The sequence below is a fragment of the Falco punctatus genome, assembly GCF_963210335.1.
Source record: "Falco punctatus genome assembly, chromosome: 9".
In the NCBI taxonomy this organism is placed as follows: Eukaryota; Metazoa; Chordata; class Aves; order Falconiformes; family Falconidae; genus Falco; species Falco punctatus.
The window spans coordinates 3,922,841-3,940,348 of record NC_137589.1 but is presented as its reverse complement, the minus strand read 5'-3'; the positions used below and the strand labels follow the sequence as shown (position 1 = coordinate 3,940,348).

The window sequence follows — 17,508 nt, the reverse complement described above, 5'->3', positions numbered from 1 at the left end:
AACACAGCTAGGAATCATTTTACTCCCTGAGGCACAAAGTCTGCCAGTCCTCTATGACTGCTTTGCTAACTCTGTAAGTGCTATTCTTACTTATAACTTAGCAAGTGATATCTTGCAAAAAGAGAGCTCTTTAAATTGACTGTATTGCCACAGCAACTCACCTGCTCCTGAGCTCTGTATGCTAGCGGCAATCTATCCTCAGTACCCTGAGCTGCTTCTGAGTCCTGGACCTGTTTTAGTGCAGAGCTTGTAGGTGACTCAGGTTGACTCTGGCACACTTCAGAGTGAGAAAACTAGAAAATAAAGAAAATTGTGATCTATTTAGAAAAAAAGCCAACAACAACAAAAAACCAAATACATCTGATCACCAATGTAGGCAAAATTGTATTTTCCCATTTATTTTTTATTATTTGGAGTATAGCAGCACCTAGTGGCCTCTGGAAAAATCAGGAGCCTCCCACATACAACACAATCTCTACCATAAAAATCTTACAACATAGATCAGTAACCGGACAACAATATTATTTCTCCAGGAAGTTTCTGACAACTGTTTATATGGTGATAATTCAACTAGCAAAACCACATATGCTATAACACCTTTTTTTTTGCCCATGCTGTTGTGCATAGTAAGGTCGCACATAGGTTTGAAAGCACAAAATTTCTGGGAACAGCTCAGCGAAACGTTAGGCCCAGGGGTTCGGAGAGGGAAGAACAGCCTATGCCAGGTGCACATCGCAGCGCCCCAGGACGCCAAGGCACCCCAGCCCAGGGCCAAAAACGTGAGAGGCAGCACTTCTCTTGAGGCTGAGAACCCAGGCAAACGTCAGCTAGCATTTTCAGAAGTTAATCAGCTAAATATAAAGTTAAGACACTTTCCAGTGCTGTTAGAAAAATGGGGGGTGTGTGGGGTTGGGGAAATCCTGCCAGAGTTTCTTTTAGCATTACTTCCCCTGGATACCTAGGGCACTTTTTCTTCCTAAAAATCAGGGATGGGAAACCGCGTTTGTGACTAAAGACAAAGTCACCCCTCCCAAGCTTTTTCGAGTGTTTAAGGCTAAAAAAGCCCTGGGGAGCTGGGGGCTCCCGGCCGGCCCTCACCCATGCTCCAGCGTGCTGCTGGCTGGGGCGGTGCCCCCTGCCCCTGGGCATGGCTCTGCTCTGCAAGGCCCCTGGCCTGCTGCTGCCGCTTGTCCTGCTCACAAAGTGGGACAGCGCCAGGGGAACCCCCCACCGTGACATCAGACCCGGCTGTGACATCAGACCCGCCATGATGTCTGACCTGCAGTGACATCAGACCCACCCTGATGCATCACTAAGTGATTCTGGTGCTGGAGGAACAGCCTGATGGGCAAAGGCAGTGCTGCTCTTATCCCTCTGCTGTGCCGCCAGGGCAGGGGGAGTTGGTAAAAGTATGGAATGCTGCCTTGAAGTAGGAGAGAAATGGAATTCCATTTAAAAATGAATTAGTTCTGCACAATTACTGCAATGACACTTCACAATAATGTGAATATAACAATAATGGTAATAGCTGAAGAAAGGAGGATCATTTTTGAGGAAAAAACTAAGGAGGTTATGTATATTGTTTTAAAGTTGTAACCTCAAGCTCTTCTTAAAATCACTTTACACATACACACACCTTAATCACCTACACAAACAATTTTTGTTTAAAAACCTGACAGCACTGTAAAGGTAATTTTTTTTGCCTTTGAGTTTGAGCATATTATTTCACTGTCAGCGTGCTCTGCCAGAAAGCACTGCCCTGGCAGAAACCCAGCAGCACCAGCGTCCCTCAAGGAATATGGGGGTAGGGGGATGCCATCTACACTTGCCTGCTGGCCAGAAAAATCCCTAGTCCGTTCATCTGTGTTACAGACATAGTCCCCGAGATGGATATAGCAGAAGTTTTTTTTTTATAACATTTTGTAACATGTTTTTATGGACAAGGAAGTGGAGAGCCAACTGAAATGTAAGGCTTCTTTCACAGAATGAAAAACTGGGGCACAAAGCCCTTGCTTACTGTGAAATAAGGCTGTGGGTGAGCTGGAGACAAGGCAGAACTTCTCACTAAATTAAGCACAAACCAAGACTTTGCCTCCTTGGCCTTGACAGACTGTAAAGAACATGACACTTGTACGGCAAGCAGCCTGATTTCCAGTATATTGATATTCAAGGCTAGCTTATGTGGGAATCAGACACTATCGCTGGCAAATGGAACAAGAAAAAATACAGTACTTGTATTAGTTAAGTATGAATGATTCAGACAGTCACAGCCATTTACGAAGTGCAATTGCAAAGTTCCTGCAGGAAAATCTAGTTTTCCATCCTACTATCAGACACAGGTATAATATTTGGGAACACTAGCAGACATCATGATTTTTCAAGGCTTTCTTCTAAATGACCTAAATACTTGTTTCTCTACTTGTTGAGCTTTTCATAATACAGATAAGAGCAATTATTTGGAACTTGTCATTATGAATGATGCCATGCTGAGTTACTTTTCAGTACAAAAGTAGGTAAATTGACTTTTATGATGATTTAGAGGCTAATGCAAGCCTTGTTTATGAAAAATAAGCTGTTGCAGATAATGCAATTTTGATTAAAGAAAAAAAACCCAACAAAACCCAACAGTTGTAAACAAGCTCTAAGAGCAACATGTTTTGGAATACTTTCATGATTGTACTGTCACGTCAGCCTCGGCTGTAATGAACTGCACCAATGTCTGAATGTGCCAGGATCAGCTCAGAAGGCTGTGTAGTTAACTCATGCTATTTTTAAGACTTAAGCCCGCGACAGAAACAACTAGAGAAGGATAAAGAATGTGACAGGCAGAGGAACCTGTCATTTGTTTTCGTTCTATTCTCTTAATTTTCAGATTAAGTAAATTGGTGCTCCTTACTGCAAACTCAGGCAGCACTTTTAAGGTATTACTCCACTAGAACCTCTTTTTTCTGAAGGGCTGCAAGTTTTGTATGTACTGCTGTTCTCCACTGAGATATGGGTAAAACTGAGAAAGTTTAAGGATGAAATATAAAAGGTCCCTTACCAACACCATGAAAAGATTCTAAGGGAAGATAAGGAATAAATAACTCATTTAAGGAAGAGTTGTGCCAGTCCACAATGGCAGTAGGCATAGGTCCAATATAATAAAAGCTTGACTAAAACTGCTTTAAAACATTACCTTAAATAATTGTATTTCTTAAATAGATTTTGTATGTGTATTTGCATACCAAAGTTCTTGCCATATTTATAATATTGTTGTTACTGCTAAAAGACTTATGCTTTGTGTTAGTAAAAATAGGTAAGATTAAGAGTATTTCAGCTTAGCTCACAAAGGAAACAAGGTTTACGCAACTGCACTTTCCGATTCTCGGATGCCATAATAATTTTCAGATTTTCAGGTCACTTTCAATCAACTTTGATACAAATGAAGAATTTTGAAGATGACTAGGATCACCTAAGCTCAGCGAGGATCAGTGGCAGGACAGAAAAGTACCTCGGTAAAGAAAGGCAGGCCCTGGCCCTGTTGCTATGTGTGTTTAGGGGGATGATGACAGGCAGAGAACATTTGTACTTCCCAACCACTCACAAACTGTACTCTGTTGTGGCCTGGAGAATAAACAATCTAGTCTAAAAGGGTAACAATAAATATTAAGAATTCTTTGTGCACTATTCAAGGCACCATTTGCTTGCTTAAGCCATCACAGCTAGGCCTTTGTCAAATTAAACTAATGAACAAGAGGCCAGCACAACACATTCATGATCCCCCTAAAGGTAAGGTGCCCTGTCACAAAGTTTTCACTGGTTTCATTGAGAGTTATTCAGCATGTCCGTAAACCCCATCAGAAAGCCCTACTGGCCCATTTCCTTACCTAAGCTACCTAAGACGGCGGTTAGCAGTGTAGCAGTCCTAGTCTCTGGGCAGGGCTGGGACAACCGGGCCCCAGAGGAGGCCCCAGGGGCTGCCAGCTTCCCGCCACACACAAACGCCCTGAAAACCACAGCACCTCACGCTCCCAGCAGTGCACACGGTGGCGCTACCAGACCAGCTGCTAATGGTGCAGCCCAAACACAACCACCCGCTTCGGTTCGGCACCCCTGGGCGGCGAGGCACCCCGCTGGGAGCGTCACACCAGCACCTCACTGGCCGCCATCGCCACCCTTCTCCTCACCCTCCGCCCCGCCCGCAAGCCCCACCCTCCGCGCTCTCCTATTGGCCAGAGCCCCCTTGCTCCGCCCCCAGAGCCCCGCGGGACTTGTCCGTAAGTGTCGCGAGAGGTGGCTGCTCCCGAGCCGGCGCGCTGCCCGCCCCCCCGCCGGCAGCGGGCGCTGACAGCGGCCTGCAGCGCCTCCGCGCCGCTCGCCCGGCCCCGGCCCCGGCCCCACACGGGCCGGCCCCGGCAGGCGAGTGGAAAATGGAGGAGCTCCGCGTTGTGGGGGCCGCCGCTTCTCTGAGGGGAGACGCGGAGGAGCCTAAGCAGGTGACGGCGCTGGGGGGGGGGCGCGTCTGTGCCCGGCAGCCGTAGCGGGAGGGGGCCCTGGCACCGCCCCGGTGCCGCGGGCGGCCCGGCTGAGGCGCGGGGGGCGGCGGCGGGCTCGGCGGCCGGGCGGGGCTGTACCACCGCCCACAGGGGTGTTTGCCGGGTGTCCTCCCGCCGGTCGGACGGGTCAGGGAATGCTGCTGGGAGGGCTGGAGTACAGGAGGGAACGTAGTAATTATGATTAAGCTATAATTGTGAGCAGTATTTCTGTTGTTATGTTTAAGTGCAGCGTGCTGCCTTGTATTTACATAAATAGTGTCCTGTGGATCTGTTTTTCCCTTACCGTGTGCCGGTTCAAAGCTCTTTGCACGAGCTGGCAGCTGCGTGGGGCTGTATTTGAGGTGGAGCGCGCCGTGGTGAGGCGTGCGTACCGAGTGAGGTTGGCTTCCGTGTTGGTCTTCCTTAGCACACAAACTTTTGAGGCATTAGTGGGAATTACGGTTGATTTTCCACCTTCCCAAGTAATTCCACCTTCTGTGGGGAGCCCGCCTTAATCACGCCTTAGCTCTAAAGTGGGACGTGTGCTTGGTGCAAGCATTGGAGTCGGGGTAACCAAAATACTCATGAGCGTATGTGGGAGAAAGTTGGGAGCAAGTGCAGGACGGGGGCTTTGGTCACTTAGCATGAAAAATAACTGATAATCAGGTAGTTTCAGCTGCTGTTGTCTATGATAAACAAAATACTTTTTTCTTTGAAAACTAGGGCTCGGTGTTGTTTCTCGGAGGCAATGAGGTGAAGAGCAGTGCTGTGGTGAAATACTCCTCTGCCCCGCCACAGGCAGCGTTCGCCCGTCTTCAGGAGAAAACAGACCTGAAACTTCCACCTGCCAACTGGTTACGTGAGAGCGCAAAGCTGGGACCGGCGGGTACAACCATTCTTGGCAACAACAAAAAAAGTAAACCGTTTTCAAGGTAAATAACAGCAGGCACTATTTTTTTCCAGGCCTTTAAGAATAATTCTAGTAGTTGACTTGACACTGTGTAATTCTAAGTGTAAAGTACAGGCTTTACCATAGCAACTAGCTATTGCTTTTTTTTTCACTGTACTCCCTCTGCTTTTTCATCCTTAGTTCTTGCCTGTGTGCTATAATCTTGTCTCCTTTGTAAATGATTAATGATGCTGGAAATGCTGTTGATTATTATTTTTTTTAAGTGCATGTTGACACCTTGCCTGAGACAGTCAAACGGCCCTCGTGTTCTTCCCTGGTTGACTGTTGTCAATTGGCCAAAACCAAGGTAGTCTGGCTAAGCCAGCCATTCTGCTTTTGATAGCAGGCGAAAATGGAACAAAGGTGGTTCCCCTTGAAAGTTACAGAGCCAATTTATACTTCTTCTGGATCTTTAGAAACTGGACCTGGCTAACTAATGGCAAAAGACACTTGGTAGTCGTGTTGGGAGTGAACACAGAAGGTGAAATAAGAGGCAAAACCAAAAAGCAGTGTTACCTTTCAGTATGGATGTTAAATAGTTGGATAAGTTGAGTTCTGAGTGTTTATAAATAGGTTTAAATCCTGTGCTGAACAAGCAAATTCACACTAAGTCAACTAGGTAGTGAAATTGAACAGTTTGTGGAGGGTCTATGTTTAGATCCTCATGATCTGTATTAGGAGATGCACGTTTTTGAGCAGAGTAACATGTTACTCAGGGCTCTATGACTTTTTCCTGTTTATTTTAGGTACCATGTTTGTTTGTCAAATAGATTTTGGCAGTTTAATCTCTCTAGTGTTAGTATCAGAAAGCTAATACTGAAGGTATAGCTTCAGATGCTTGCACATCATGTATTTTTTTTGGGTTACGGTAATATCTGGTTTAATTTTAAAGACTGATCTGTATGTTAAAATATTCTATTCTGTTCAGCTTATAATTTAGAGAGGTCTTAATGAGTGTGGATGAAGATACAACCATATTTTGTCTGTTACAGAATCTAGGCCAGTTTCAGAAAACATAAATAAGAGGTAAAATGAAATGACAGCTGCTAAAATTAAACTATTTAAGGTGCTTAATGCCTTAAAGAGAAACTCTTTGAAAAACTGTTTTTGTTTTTAGTGTTCAATTAAAAAAAACCTCAATTTTTCTAATTTCCCATAGCTCTCTTAACAAACACTTTGAATAGTTCCCATTTTCCTGATTTCAACAAAACTTAAACTACCTTTTAGAATGTCTTGCAATTGGATCTAAGCACGTCCAAGGGTACCTTTGAAGAACTTGTTGAATGTGAAAATGATATGATTTTGTTAATTCACTTTAGATCTTATTATACCTGGTAACATTTACCTAGACTTTTGGTTTTTTATTAAGGAAAAACTTACAAATATTTAATAAGCTTAAAAAAACAGATCTCTATTTAATGTCTCATTTAATTGTCTAAACTTGTATTATTTTCTAAATAGCTTTGGGATGGCATATGACTTCATTGACTCAGTTGGAAATGATGTAGATGTTGTGTCTGATTCAGAGGTATGTGTAAGTCCTATCATTCAAACTCTTACGTTGTATAAACCTTGTTTTAAGTTCCTGTCTTGGCTTCTGTCATCTTTGTGTCCTTTGAGGATAAGTAAAGGTCCCCTAGTGAAATACAAACAGATCCCCTGACTTGGTCTGTCATTTTAGGGAGTTGCGATCACTGAATAAGGGATGTAGAGATGAAAAATAATTTATTATTTCCTGTGTATTCCTGCAAATAACCTTCGATTAAAATATGCAGTGTAATGAATGCAGCACGTCAACCTTGCAATGTAGTAGTCTTGTGTGTTTGAAATTAGCTATTTTGATGTAAATTATTACTCTCTATTAATTTTTTTCTGTTCTTATCTAGAAGAGATACCCTCTCTCCAATCTACTTCCTCTTTCCTCTATTTTTTTGCCAGCTTTTTTGGTGCTGGTAATATCTGTAGAATTCAGATGAGGCTATTCAGAAGAGGAAATATACATACTCATTTACTGCCTCAGTGTTGATGTTTGGCAGATTTTTATTCAAAATTAGGTCTTTGTCCAGATTCCTCCAGATACCTGACAAAGTGTTGGTATTCCTGTGGTGAAGATAAGGTTTTAAAATCCAAACCATCCACTTGCTTGGATTGTTTAAAATCAAAAACGTCCATTTTGTCACATGTGGTTGTGATGATCCAAAGAGAGATCACGTTTAAACCACCTGTGTGGTTTATACTGATCTCTTTATCATCGTTACTTATCTTCTCTGACCTCAACAAATGCAACTTCCTGTGGAATGGCCTTCTTAAAATCACTGGCACTATAAGGTTTTATTTGCCTGCTCATCCCTCCCCAATGTTTCTAGTTTATTCTTTGCTTAGAATTTCCGAAGAATTGTCTTACAGTGTATTATAATTATATTGAATATTATCTCTGTTCTCTTTTTCTCCTGCAAGAATATTAAAAAACTTCTGAAAATACCTTATAGCAAGTCACATGTGAGCATGGCAGTACATCGCATTGGGCGGACGCTTTTGTTGGATGAGCTAGATATTCAAGAACTCTTCATGAGATCATCTCAGGTTAACTGTTTGGTTTTTGTTAAGTATGTCGTATGGTCAGAATGTATTATTTCAATAACAGTGTAGCCAGCAAGAAAGCATGTATATATTGGAATTCCTGAGAACCATATATGAGTACAAAAGGTCCTCTATTCTGCAGCAATTGGTTTACCCACAAACTGCTTCTGATGTCCTATATTTATGGTGCTGTAGGATTAAAATTCCATGTCCCACTTTCCTATAATTATTTCAGTATTGCTATACTCTTTTATTAATTTTATTATTAATACACAGTATTTGTAACTGTGGAGCCTCTTACTATGTATCTGACTTTCTAGTGCAGTCAGCTTTTCAATAAGAATGTTACTTTTCTAGAAGATACTTTTTCAATAAATGACCAATTCAAGACTTTAGCTGTGAAGTAATTCTGGGTTTCTCTTGTTGTTGTGGATGAGTATTCATAAGTTAATAAGGCTCTTGGTTTATTTCACGGATGCTTTTTGATATTAATTTTGTATTTATGGTACTGCCTAGACAGGGGACTGGACGTGGCTGAAAGAGTTTTATCAAAGGCTGATTGATCAGAAGTGGCAACGAAAAAAGAAGAGTAAAGAACATTGGTACCAGAAGGCTATACTTTCTAAATTTTTGTATTACAGGTAACCTTATGTCTGCATGAATCTTGATGCTGCACATCTTACTTTTGCCTGGTTTCTTGTCTTGAAGTAAATGTTAAAATTATATTTTGGGTTGTCATATTTACTGATTTATCCTTATACAGGTGAAATTGAGGGATGAGATCAGGAAATAATGCAAATGTTTTAACAGAAATTGAACTATTTTAAAGTAAAATTAAAGTACTGAAGAGTAAAATAAACAGTATGACTTAGCAAATATTGAGATATGTAGTTAACTGAGGGAAGAACAACTTCAAATGTCCAAGTTAAGATAGTGACACCTGCTGTAATTTTGTTAAAACTTTGAGCAATGAACGAATTGTCCATATAGCAAAGTCATTCTTTGAGAAGAGTGCATCAAATATAGCAATTGTAAAACGAATCTCTGTGCATACTGTCAACTGAACTTTTTAATGTTCCTTTGTCAGCATTAATGGTGATGGAGCTGCTCAGCCTGTTCCTTCCACTTCAAAACAGCACCAGGAGGGTCCTGTTTCAGGTGAGAGTGATGAAGCAGGAAGGGCCTCTTGGCCAGCTCCTTTTGAAATGCCTTCTTCATTATCTGAAGATCCGGGTGCCTCTAACCAGGTTAGTGTGTATGATGTTTTAAATGGCACCTTAGTTTTTGTAGAGGCATATATATTGAAAGGTTTTCAAAAGTGCTGCTGCAGAACTCTCTGCTGAAATAAATTAACTAAGGCGTTAGAAAGAAGAACTTGGCAGTATGTGCGGTTTAGCTTATGCCAGAGTTTCAGAGCTCTGAATTTCAGAAGTATTTTTTTCTGTCACTGTAATACTAAATACATATTTATCTACACATTTTTGAGAAGCAAAACATTTGGCTTGGAGTAGTCATCAATGACTTTATGTAAAAGTAGGAAAATCTTAGGTTTCCATGCACACCTTCTGAATATCAGGTCTTGGCCTTTCTTTTTAAATTTGCCATTAAAATGAATCTGTTGTGGCCCTGAATTTATTAGGTGAAGAAGAAAATTAAGATCCGTGAAAATGCTTGTAAACGACTAAGCAACATTTACAGATACTTGCTATGAGATTATCGAAGTGGAAAGGGGAGATGTTGCAGTAATTCTGCAACAAACTGAAATCATTATTAGGCCCTAATTCTAGGGTTTCAGTCAGTGGCTAAGCTTATTTATGAAAACTTAATTCCTGGTGTTTTTGAGTAATACAATACAGGAATTGATTTAATGTTTGAGAGGTTGAAAGATCTGTTGTATTCAGTCTACATTAGTATAATGATGATGCTATAGTTATGCTTAGACTACCAACTGGTATGCCAAATGACTGTCATCTAACTTAGGAAGGCTCTAAGCTATGTTATCCATAAAATTGTAACCTCATATGTTGTGGTCTAGTAATAGTTTCAAGTGGTGAAATATTTCAGTACTCGGAAGCTTTATACTTCTCTCTTTTGCCTTCTTGAGGAGCTATTGCCTAAACCAGACTGTTTATCATAAAGGAGCTGTTGTCCATTTGTACAGTGTCATTTTCTTTAATTTACTAATTGGGGTAGAGGTTTTACTTCTGGAGAATGATAATCTGGTGCTGACTCTGGGGTTATAAAGAGTTTCTTTAAATTTTCTGATTTCTTTCCGAAGCCTCTGAGAATATAAAATCTAAAATTTTGGTACTACCTATAGAAAAGAAGTATTCTAGTCGCTGACTAGAGGTTTTTTGTAGTTCAGTGCATATTTATTTAAAGATATTAGAGGTAAAGGTTTTCCCTTCTATGCTTTTGTTGTTCAGATTTTTTTTTTTTAATGGCCTAACTTTACCTCAGCAGCAGAATCACTCCTTATCCTTGTGCTTTTCACAGGGTAGTGTGCCTCTTGAACCCTCATATATAGTGGGGCATGTGGCCTCAGCCCCCAAAGAACAAAACCTGACTACTTTGTTCAATGACGGGGAAAACAGTCAGGTATGCTATATGTGAAAATTGAGCTCAAACACTGAACCCCCAATTTAATCAACCATTTTAAAATTTGGTCTAAATTGGAACAGAGAGAAAAACTAAGTCCCCTGTAGAAGTAGTTTTTGTGGCATTTGCAATCTCAGTCTTTTAAGTTAATGTGAATGCGTAGCCTAGTTCATTCTGTGCTGTCTTTTATTTGCTGCTTTTGCTTCTCGCTTTCTCATAATTCCACAGAGTATCAGAGAGAGCAAGTTTTATAGTAGTGCTTTATAGACCGGTTTTTTCTCTCTTAATGAAGGGACTTAAAAATGACTTTGTTCGTAATATCTTGTGGACTTTTGAAGATATCCACATGTTAGTAGGATCAAATATGCCTATATTTGGAGGTGGGAGATACCCTGCTGTGAGCTTGCGTCTCAGGTGAGTTTTGAAGTTAATGAGATACGTATGCCAGCCTTGATTGACTTGTTGCTTTGCTTCCTCTTTAGCTGTCTGCATTGTTTGACTCACTCGATTTTTACATGCAGTTTAAAGAGTAAAATTTGTACTTTAGACTTAAGTAGTGATGGCATTGTGAAGTGCAGAAAAACAGAAATGGAGTCCCAATGCCATGCCACTGCACTGTGACTTGAGATGCTCTGCTGATTTTTTTCTGGCTCTAAGTAAATCTTTATTTGAAAGTACTTGTGGTTTGCAACCTTTCCTGACTTCAGTGAGAATGCCGAGTGTTAAAACACTCCTGTATATCTAGCCCTTAGTTTTATTCTATTGCTAATTTTATAAAACAGAGCAGTAGTATTTCTCCTCTTGGGATTCTGAATTTCAGTAACTTCTAGTTGGGTATAAATACCTAAAACTTGTGATTATAATATTTCTAAGTTCTGTCTTACTGTTCACTAATACTTTCTGCTGATCACTTGATTACTAGTCTTTCTGTTCCTGCCTATGCATAGGCAAAGAATGAGTAGAAACTTGAAACTTGGTTGGTATATTTGTTGTCTTTTCAAGACACGTATAGGAATTTACACTTGCTTTGCAAGGAACGTTGGAAGGTCTGTGAGAAAGCTTGTGCTATAATTAGTTGCAGTTAATATTGCCATTCCTTTAGTATTACTTAATAAGTACTTATTGTCTTGGTAGTAGTGTGACATCTGAAGCTTGTTAAAAGTTTCAGTATATGTGCAGGTAAAAATTCAAAATTGTTGAGGGAATGTGAGTGTATTTCATTGGAGAGATTGTTACATCTATTGTGTTTGATATAATTCATTGTTATAACAAGTCACAAATAATTGTTTTAGTATCCATCCACTCTCAGGTGACTCAAATCTAAATCCCATTGGTAAACATCCATAGTATTTTCTGAAGAGTAAATAAAGACTTAAATAACATGAGAAATACTTATTCTTAGGGATAACAACAAGCCAATAAATGTGCTGACAGGAATTGACTATTGGTTGGACAACTTAATATGCAATGTACCAGAGCTTGTGATGTGCTTTCATGTTAATGGCATTGTTCAGGTAAGTCTGGCACTTCGCACTATGCATGGTTAATCTGTTCTTCTGTTTCTGAAATTGCTCCAGTTGTAACAGATCTCTTTAAAAATCTTACTTCTCATTCTGCAATAAAGGATTTTTCTAAATCTTTCTGTCAGAGCAGTATCTACACAGCTTGCAACAGCCACTAAAAAATACTATGCTCTTTATTCCTCTCCCTCCCATGCATGCAAGATTCCTTCTTTCCCTGATGTATGAATGAAGGCAAAAATAAAAAATGTAGCAGTAGAAATAATGTTTCTTGCATCTTAAAATCTGTAGTGTTCACTTGTCAAGGTAGATGCATGCTTTTTAAACTTTAGTTTGATTATTTTGCAGTAGACCACACGTATCAGCTGAGTTTCTGTTGTACCTGATAGTGTATAGTTGCTTACTAGGCTGACTGGGTTTCATCGAAGTAGACGTAGAATGGTTTGGGTTGGAAGGCACCTTCAAAGATAATCTCATTCCAACCCCCTGCCATGGGCAGTGACACCTTCCAGTAGACCAGGTTGCTCCAAGCCCTGTCCAACCTGGCCTTAAACACTTCCAGGGATGGGGCATCCACAACTTCTCTGGGCAACCTGTTCCAGTATCTCGCCACCCTTGCAGTCAAGAATTTTGTCCTAACACCTGATGTAAATCTACCCTCTTTCAGTTTAAAAACATTACCCCTTGTCCTATTGCTACAGGCCCTACTAAAGTCTATCCCAAATATAGTTATTTTGCACCTTTACTGGTTTTTCACCTTTTATTCTCCAGTTACCGTGTTTGTCATGGAAGTGATGTTTAAAAAGCTTTTTAAAGCTCTTACTGAGTAGTGTAATCAAGATGTGCTTGCTTTTAAAGTAAATCATAGAAATTAACTCAATTTATCATGACAGTGTATCAAATAGTAGCCTTTTGTTTCTTTTAGCAGTTGGTAGAGACACTGCTCTATAGATTTTTGGGGAGGTAGGTAGCAGAAAACCCTCCTGATCTTGATACATTCCTTGCAGAAATATGAAATGATCAAGACTGAAGATATTCCCAATTTGGAAAACTCCAATTTTTCTACCAAAGTGATAAAAGATATTGCTCAAAATATCTTATCTTTTCTGAAATCAAATTGCACCAAAGAAGGACATACTTATTGGCTGTTTAAAGGTAAGTAGATTTAGATCTATTTGAAGAGCTTTATGTTAATGCCAGGTTGATTAATGAAAGGTCTTACCTTTCAGCAAGTGGGAGTGATATAGTAAAGCTTTATGACCTAACCACGCTTTGTGAAGAGACAGAAGACAAATACCAAAACCCTTTTACAATGCCTGTGGCAATTCTTCTGTACAAGTAAGTTTTTATAGTTTTTGTTGTAATATTTAGTTCTTGGTGCAGTTGTATTAAGAATTCAGACCAAAAAGTACATTACAATTAAAAAAATGCATTAAATGAAAGTAGTCTTTTACACATAAGCTTGGTAAGCCGCAGTCCTACAAAATCAAACCAGACTTTCTTCTGTTCACCATTTCTCAGTGTAAACTACACTCTTGCTAAGTAAGTCTTGCAGACCCATCATAAAGTCTGGGAGATCTACATTTGCATCTGGGTACATTTACAGTTCTTCTAGCACAAAGAAATTATTCTGTGATTCATGATTTTGTTCAACCTTCTTCTAGAGTTGCTTGCAATATGATGCTGAAGAAAAACCAGAACAAGAAACACTATGGCACTATCAGGACATTGCTCCTCAATTGTCTTAAGTTATTGGACAATGGCAGACATCCTCAAGTAAGAATTGCATGTTTTCTTGTAACTTTTTGTAAATATAATAAATGCTGTCATCGTAATACACCTAGTAATATATTGTGTGGTACTTCCTCCTTTCCTTGCAAGGGAGAAAATTATAATGAATCTATAAACTTAAAAAAAAAAAATACTCTGGGGCTTCTTTAAGCACAAATCAATTTCTAAGCCATAGCCTTCACTGACATGCATTGCTATGTAATATTGCTTCTGTCCTGCTCTAAAAAGGAACTTGTCATTACATTTGCTCTCTTGCTTTCATTCCCAAGGAGTCCTTTTGTGCTTGGAAGCTACACAGGCGCTAAGGTAGATCTTAGCTGGACAGTGTAAAATGTGAATATAAGAATGTTTTTACTCTGAAGGTGGCTGAATGTTGGGATAGATTAACCGGAGAGGTTATAGAATCTCTGTCCTTTGAGGTACAAAAAGCCCAACTGGATGTGGACCTGAGCTGCCTGCTTTGAGCCAGGGGGGTTGGGCTGGGCTAGGCCGTCTCAAGGGGTTCCGTCCAACCTCAACTATTCTGTGATAGATGGGAGAGTCAGGAAAAGAACCTCAAACTCTTACCTCTTCATTAGACCTGGTGTCAGCCTTTGGTACCTTGATGCTCTGTAGTTTCAGAAGCAGTAAGTAATGAAAAGAAGGTGAAGCTGTACTGACCTTTATTCCACATAGTTGATTCTGGTTCTTGTCGAAGAAAGATGGGAATCCAATTGCTCTGACAGACAAGTAGTTTATTAAAGTTTAGGGAGGTAGGGAACGTGTGTATGTCTTAAAGTATTACTGCTGCCAGATGTGCTAGCTTCTTTTTTCATTGCAGAAGATAAGGGAGTGTGCTACTTTCTCATTGGTATTTTGACTAAGTCTATTCACAATCTTTTCCTTGTCTTAAATTGAGAAATCTGTAGGTTCAGAATGCTATCAATATGTTTAACCAAAAGACAGGAGGCTTGGAAGTTTATCAGGCAGGAGCTGCTTTGTGCAGGCTACAGCACACCAGCATGGTAACTTAATACTATTTATAGGCAACACATTATACATGTAAAAAAGAAATACCTGTACTGAAACTAAAATCTAATCCAAAGTTTGTCTTCATTTACATGTAAGTGGTCTAGATTTAAGCTGTTTTCAACAGAAAATTGATCTCAAAAACGTCATGTGAAAAATATGAATTGTATTTAAAGTAGATAACAAGAGGAACATGGCATGTATTAGTTGAACTAATAAGTATTTTTTAGACTCCTTCTGAAGTTGTGGGAAGCTCTCAAAATCCCTTTAGAAGCTCTTGAAATTATTTTTTTTTTTGCTTGCACGAGATCCTTCCTTTGTTTGCTTCTTGTAATCTACAAGCTTTTAGAACAGGTAATACTCGCTCTTTAACAGCTGGTTTTTATTCTTTTCTAAACTTGATCAGTCTAGAATCGCTTTCCCTTTCCTATATGTTTTTTTTTAATTCTAAGTAACTCTTTAATAGGGCAGGAGAGAGTCCTTACTTGAGTAGGTTAATGGAATTCATACTCCTGCACAGTGGTGGCCTCTTTTGCTTTCTCTCAGCAGCTGTATACTGGTTCAGAAAGCGGCCTGGTAAAATAAGTAATTTTCTGAGCGCTGTTTTTTTTGTTTGTTTTTTTTTTTTTTTTAACAAAGCAAAAAGCCCTCGAAAAATACACAAGAAGTGTAAAATGTTGTTCGGTTGGCAGTTCACCCAAATGGCTAATGCCGAAAGGTTGCTGCTCTGATGGAGGGTTACTTAACATGCTTACATGATATAGCAGGGCTACTGTGGGGAAATTGTATCTCAGTTCCATTTTGTATGAAATTGCTGGACTGTATTCTGGTCCAATCTCACTAGATTCCAGCAGAACCAGGAACTGGAACATGCCCTTTATTGCCAGAAGCAGGAACTGTAAGTAACAGGGCTGTTGTAATGCCACTGAAGCCCGCTATTTACATGTAATACCTTTTTTGAAGTCAGAAGTAGAGAAGATGTTGGGAAACAGAAGGCGGCAGCGTGCACGCAGGTTTTTTTGTCACTGTTTGGTTTTTTTTTTTCCTTCCCCCTACTCCCTGGCTACCCCACTGCTTTAGAAATTACTCTTGACACTTTTTCATATTCTGAATGTTCAGGAAGTAAAATGCAGGAGTTATGAATCACCAAGGTGCATATCAGGGGAGTTAATCGCACATCCTTCACCCAACACTTGTTCAGCATTTGGGGGGGGGGAAAGGCATCTCAGAAGCCAGAGATTTCAGTGTAAAAATGTGTTCTAGAACTTAGGCCTTGACGTAATCACTCTGTGTGTGCATGAAGCAATAATGCAAGTCTTTTGGCTGTTACATCCTTCCTAAGGTGCCTAAATGCAAAAGGCCAAACCTGAAAGCTGTTCCTTAGTGTTTTCCTGGAGCTACACAAGAGTCAGTGATTTAAGGGTGGAGCCTAAGCACTTATCAAAATTGTTCATTCCAGTTTGGGGACCAGGTGCACAAAAGCAGGTCACTTCAAGGCATATATTTGTGTTTGGTTTGTGTTTTGGTTTTTCTGTGTTTTTTTTTTTAAACTAAATCTGATCCAATTTTCTTGGCAGACTTGACTCGTCTCTTAGTGTCAGAATTCTTAGTGATAGGAGTGTGAGAGCTGTCTGAGCAAGAGTTCAGTTTACTTGAAAACTTGAGGTAGCAAGAAAAGGGCTTAACACTTACTGTAAGGTTTATTATTGTATTGTTCTTACTGGTTTAATTGTCAGGTGTGTGTTATGGTTCCAAAATAACCTTTTCTCTAAGCACTTTTCTTAGAGGAAAAAAGTGTGTGTATGTGTGTATAGATATTTCTCATCTTGCTGACTTAGTCTTTGATGGGTGTGTTGAAATGTTCTGGAGTGCAGTCTGATGCTGGACCAGGTTGGCTTTCAGCTGTTTGTGTTCAGTCTCTTTTTGAATGGACTGGGAGGAGGTTATGGAGCAACATGTACAGGACTGCGTAGTACACTTAGGCAAGAAATGAGGTTGAACTTTGGTACATCTTGCCTCAAGGCTTTTTATTTCTGTATAAAACCAAACTGAAGCAGGGGGTGTAATGCTCCTTGTTTTAGGCTGTTGCCAGTGTGCATTGTATTTCTCCTGACTTACTGTATAGTTTTATTTGTTTTCTCACTATAAAAAGCAAGCTAGTTACCTCTACAAGTATATCCCGTTTGTGTGCTGTTTTCATGTTTGACCTCTTGAGTTTCAATTTACATCTGTTATGGTTGTCAGTTCCAGTGTGTTCTTTGTTTTTGGAGAAGCTGAAATTGATTTCTTCACGCTCTAAACTGTTAGTACTGTGCATGCTGCTGCTGCTACAGCATAGCTTTTAAATGTTTGTATCTAAGAGCTCATTCACTGACATATTCTGAAACTCTGGCAGTGTATAAACTGAAGCGGGAAGAAATGAAATGCAAACCCCCTGAATGCTTATCCCTACCAGAACATAGTTTTCATTACTTCATTTTTCTCCATGCAGCAGCAGTCCAGAGAAGAGAAGGGATAAATACCCCCTTACTGTCAACTAAGATAG

The 17,508-nt window shown here is 40.0% G+C and overlaps 2 protein-coding genes across 4 annotated transcripts in view; one reads left to right on the top strand and one right to left on the bottom strand.

Annotated features, from left to right (window-relative positions):
- The window catches only part of TEX36 (testis expressed 36), a gene marked incomplete at its 5' end in the record, with an annotated part of 95,783 nt that extends 91,632 nt beyond the window's left edge, over nt 1-4,151 (bottom strand). The window contains 3 exon segments of the mRNA XM_080403071.1: nt 162-293; nt 2,018-2,176; nt 4,131-4,151. Coding sequence (XP_080259197.1) covers nt 162-293; nt 2,018-2,176; nt 4,131-4,151 — 312 coding nt within the window.
- A 78-nt stretch (nt 4,152-4,229) lies between these two features.
- EDRF1 (erythroid differentiation regulatory factor 1) overlaps nt 4,230-17,508 on the top strand; it is a 28,616-nt gene continuing 15,337 nt past the window's right edge. Inside the window, exons 1-12 of one of the 3 annotated variants that reach the window (XM_080403114.1) lie at nt 4,230-4,478; nt 5,241-5,449; nt 6,928-6,994; nt 7,924-8,049; nt 8,563-8,687; nt 9,134-9,293; nt 10,543-10,644; nt 10,937-11,058; nt 12,047-12,158; nt 13,172-13,319; nt 13,394-13,502; nt 13,829-13,940. In XM_080403114.1, the coding sequence (XP_080259240.1) occupies nt 4,413-4,478; nt 5,241-5,449; nt 6,928-6,994; nt 7,924-8,049; nt 8,563-8,687; nt 9,134-9,293; nt 10,543-10,644; nt 10,937-11,058; nt 12,047-12,158; nt 13,172-13,319; nt 13,394-13,502; nt 13,829-13,940 (1,458 nt within the window). In that variant the 5' untranslated portion in view covers nt 4,230-4,412. Of the gene's footprint in view, nt 4,479-4,715; nt 4,733-5,240; nt 5,450-6,927; nt 6,995-7,923; nt 8,050-8,562; nt 8,688-9,133; nt 9,294-10,542; nt 10,645-10,936; nt 11,059-12,046; nt 12,159-13,171; nt 13,320-13,393; nt 13,503-13,828; nt 13,941-17,508 lie in introns of those variants that run through there. The other 2 variants (XM_080403116.1, XM_080403115.1) reach the window with 2 other exon arrangements.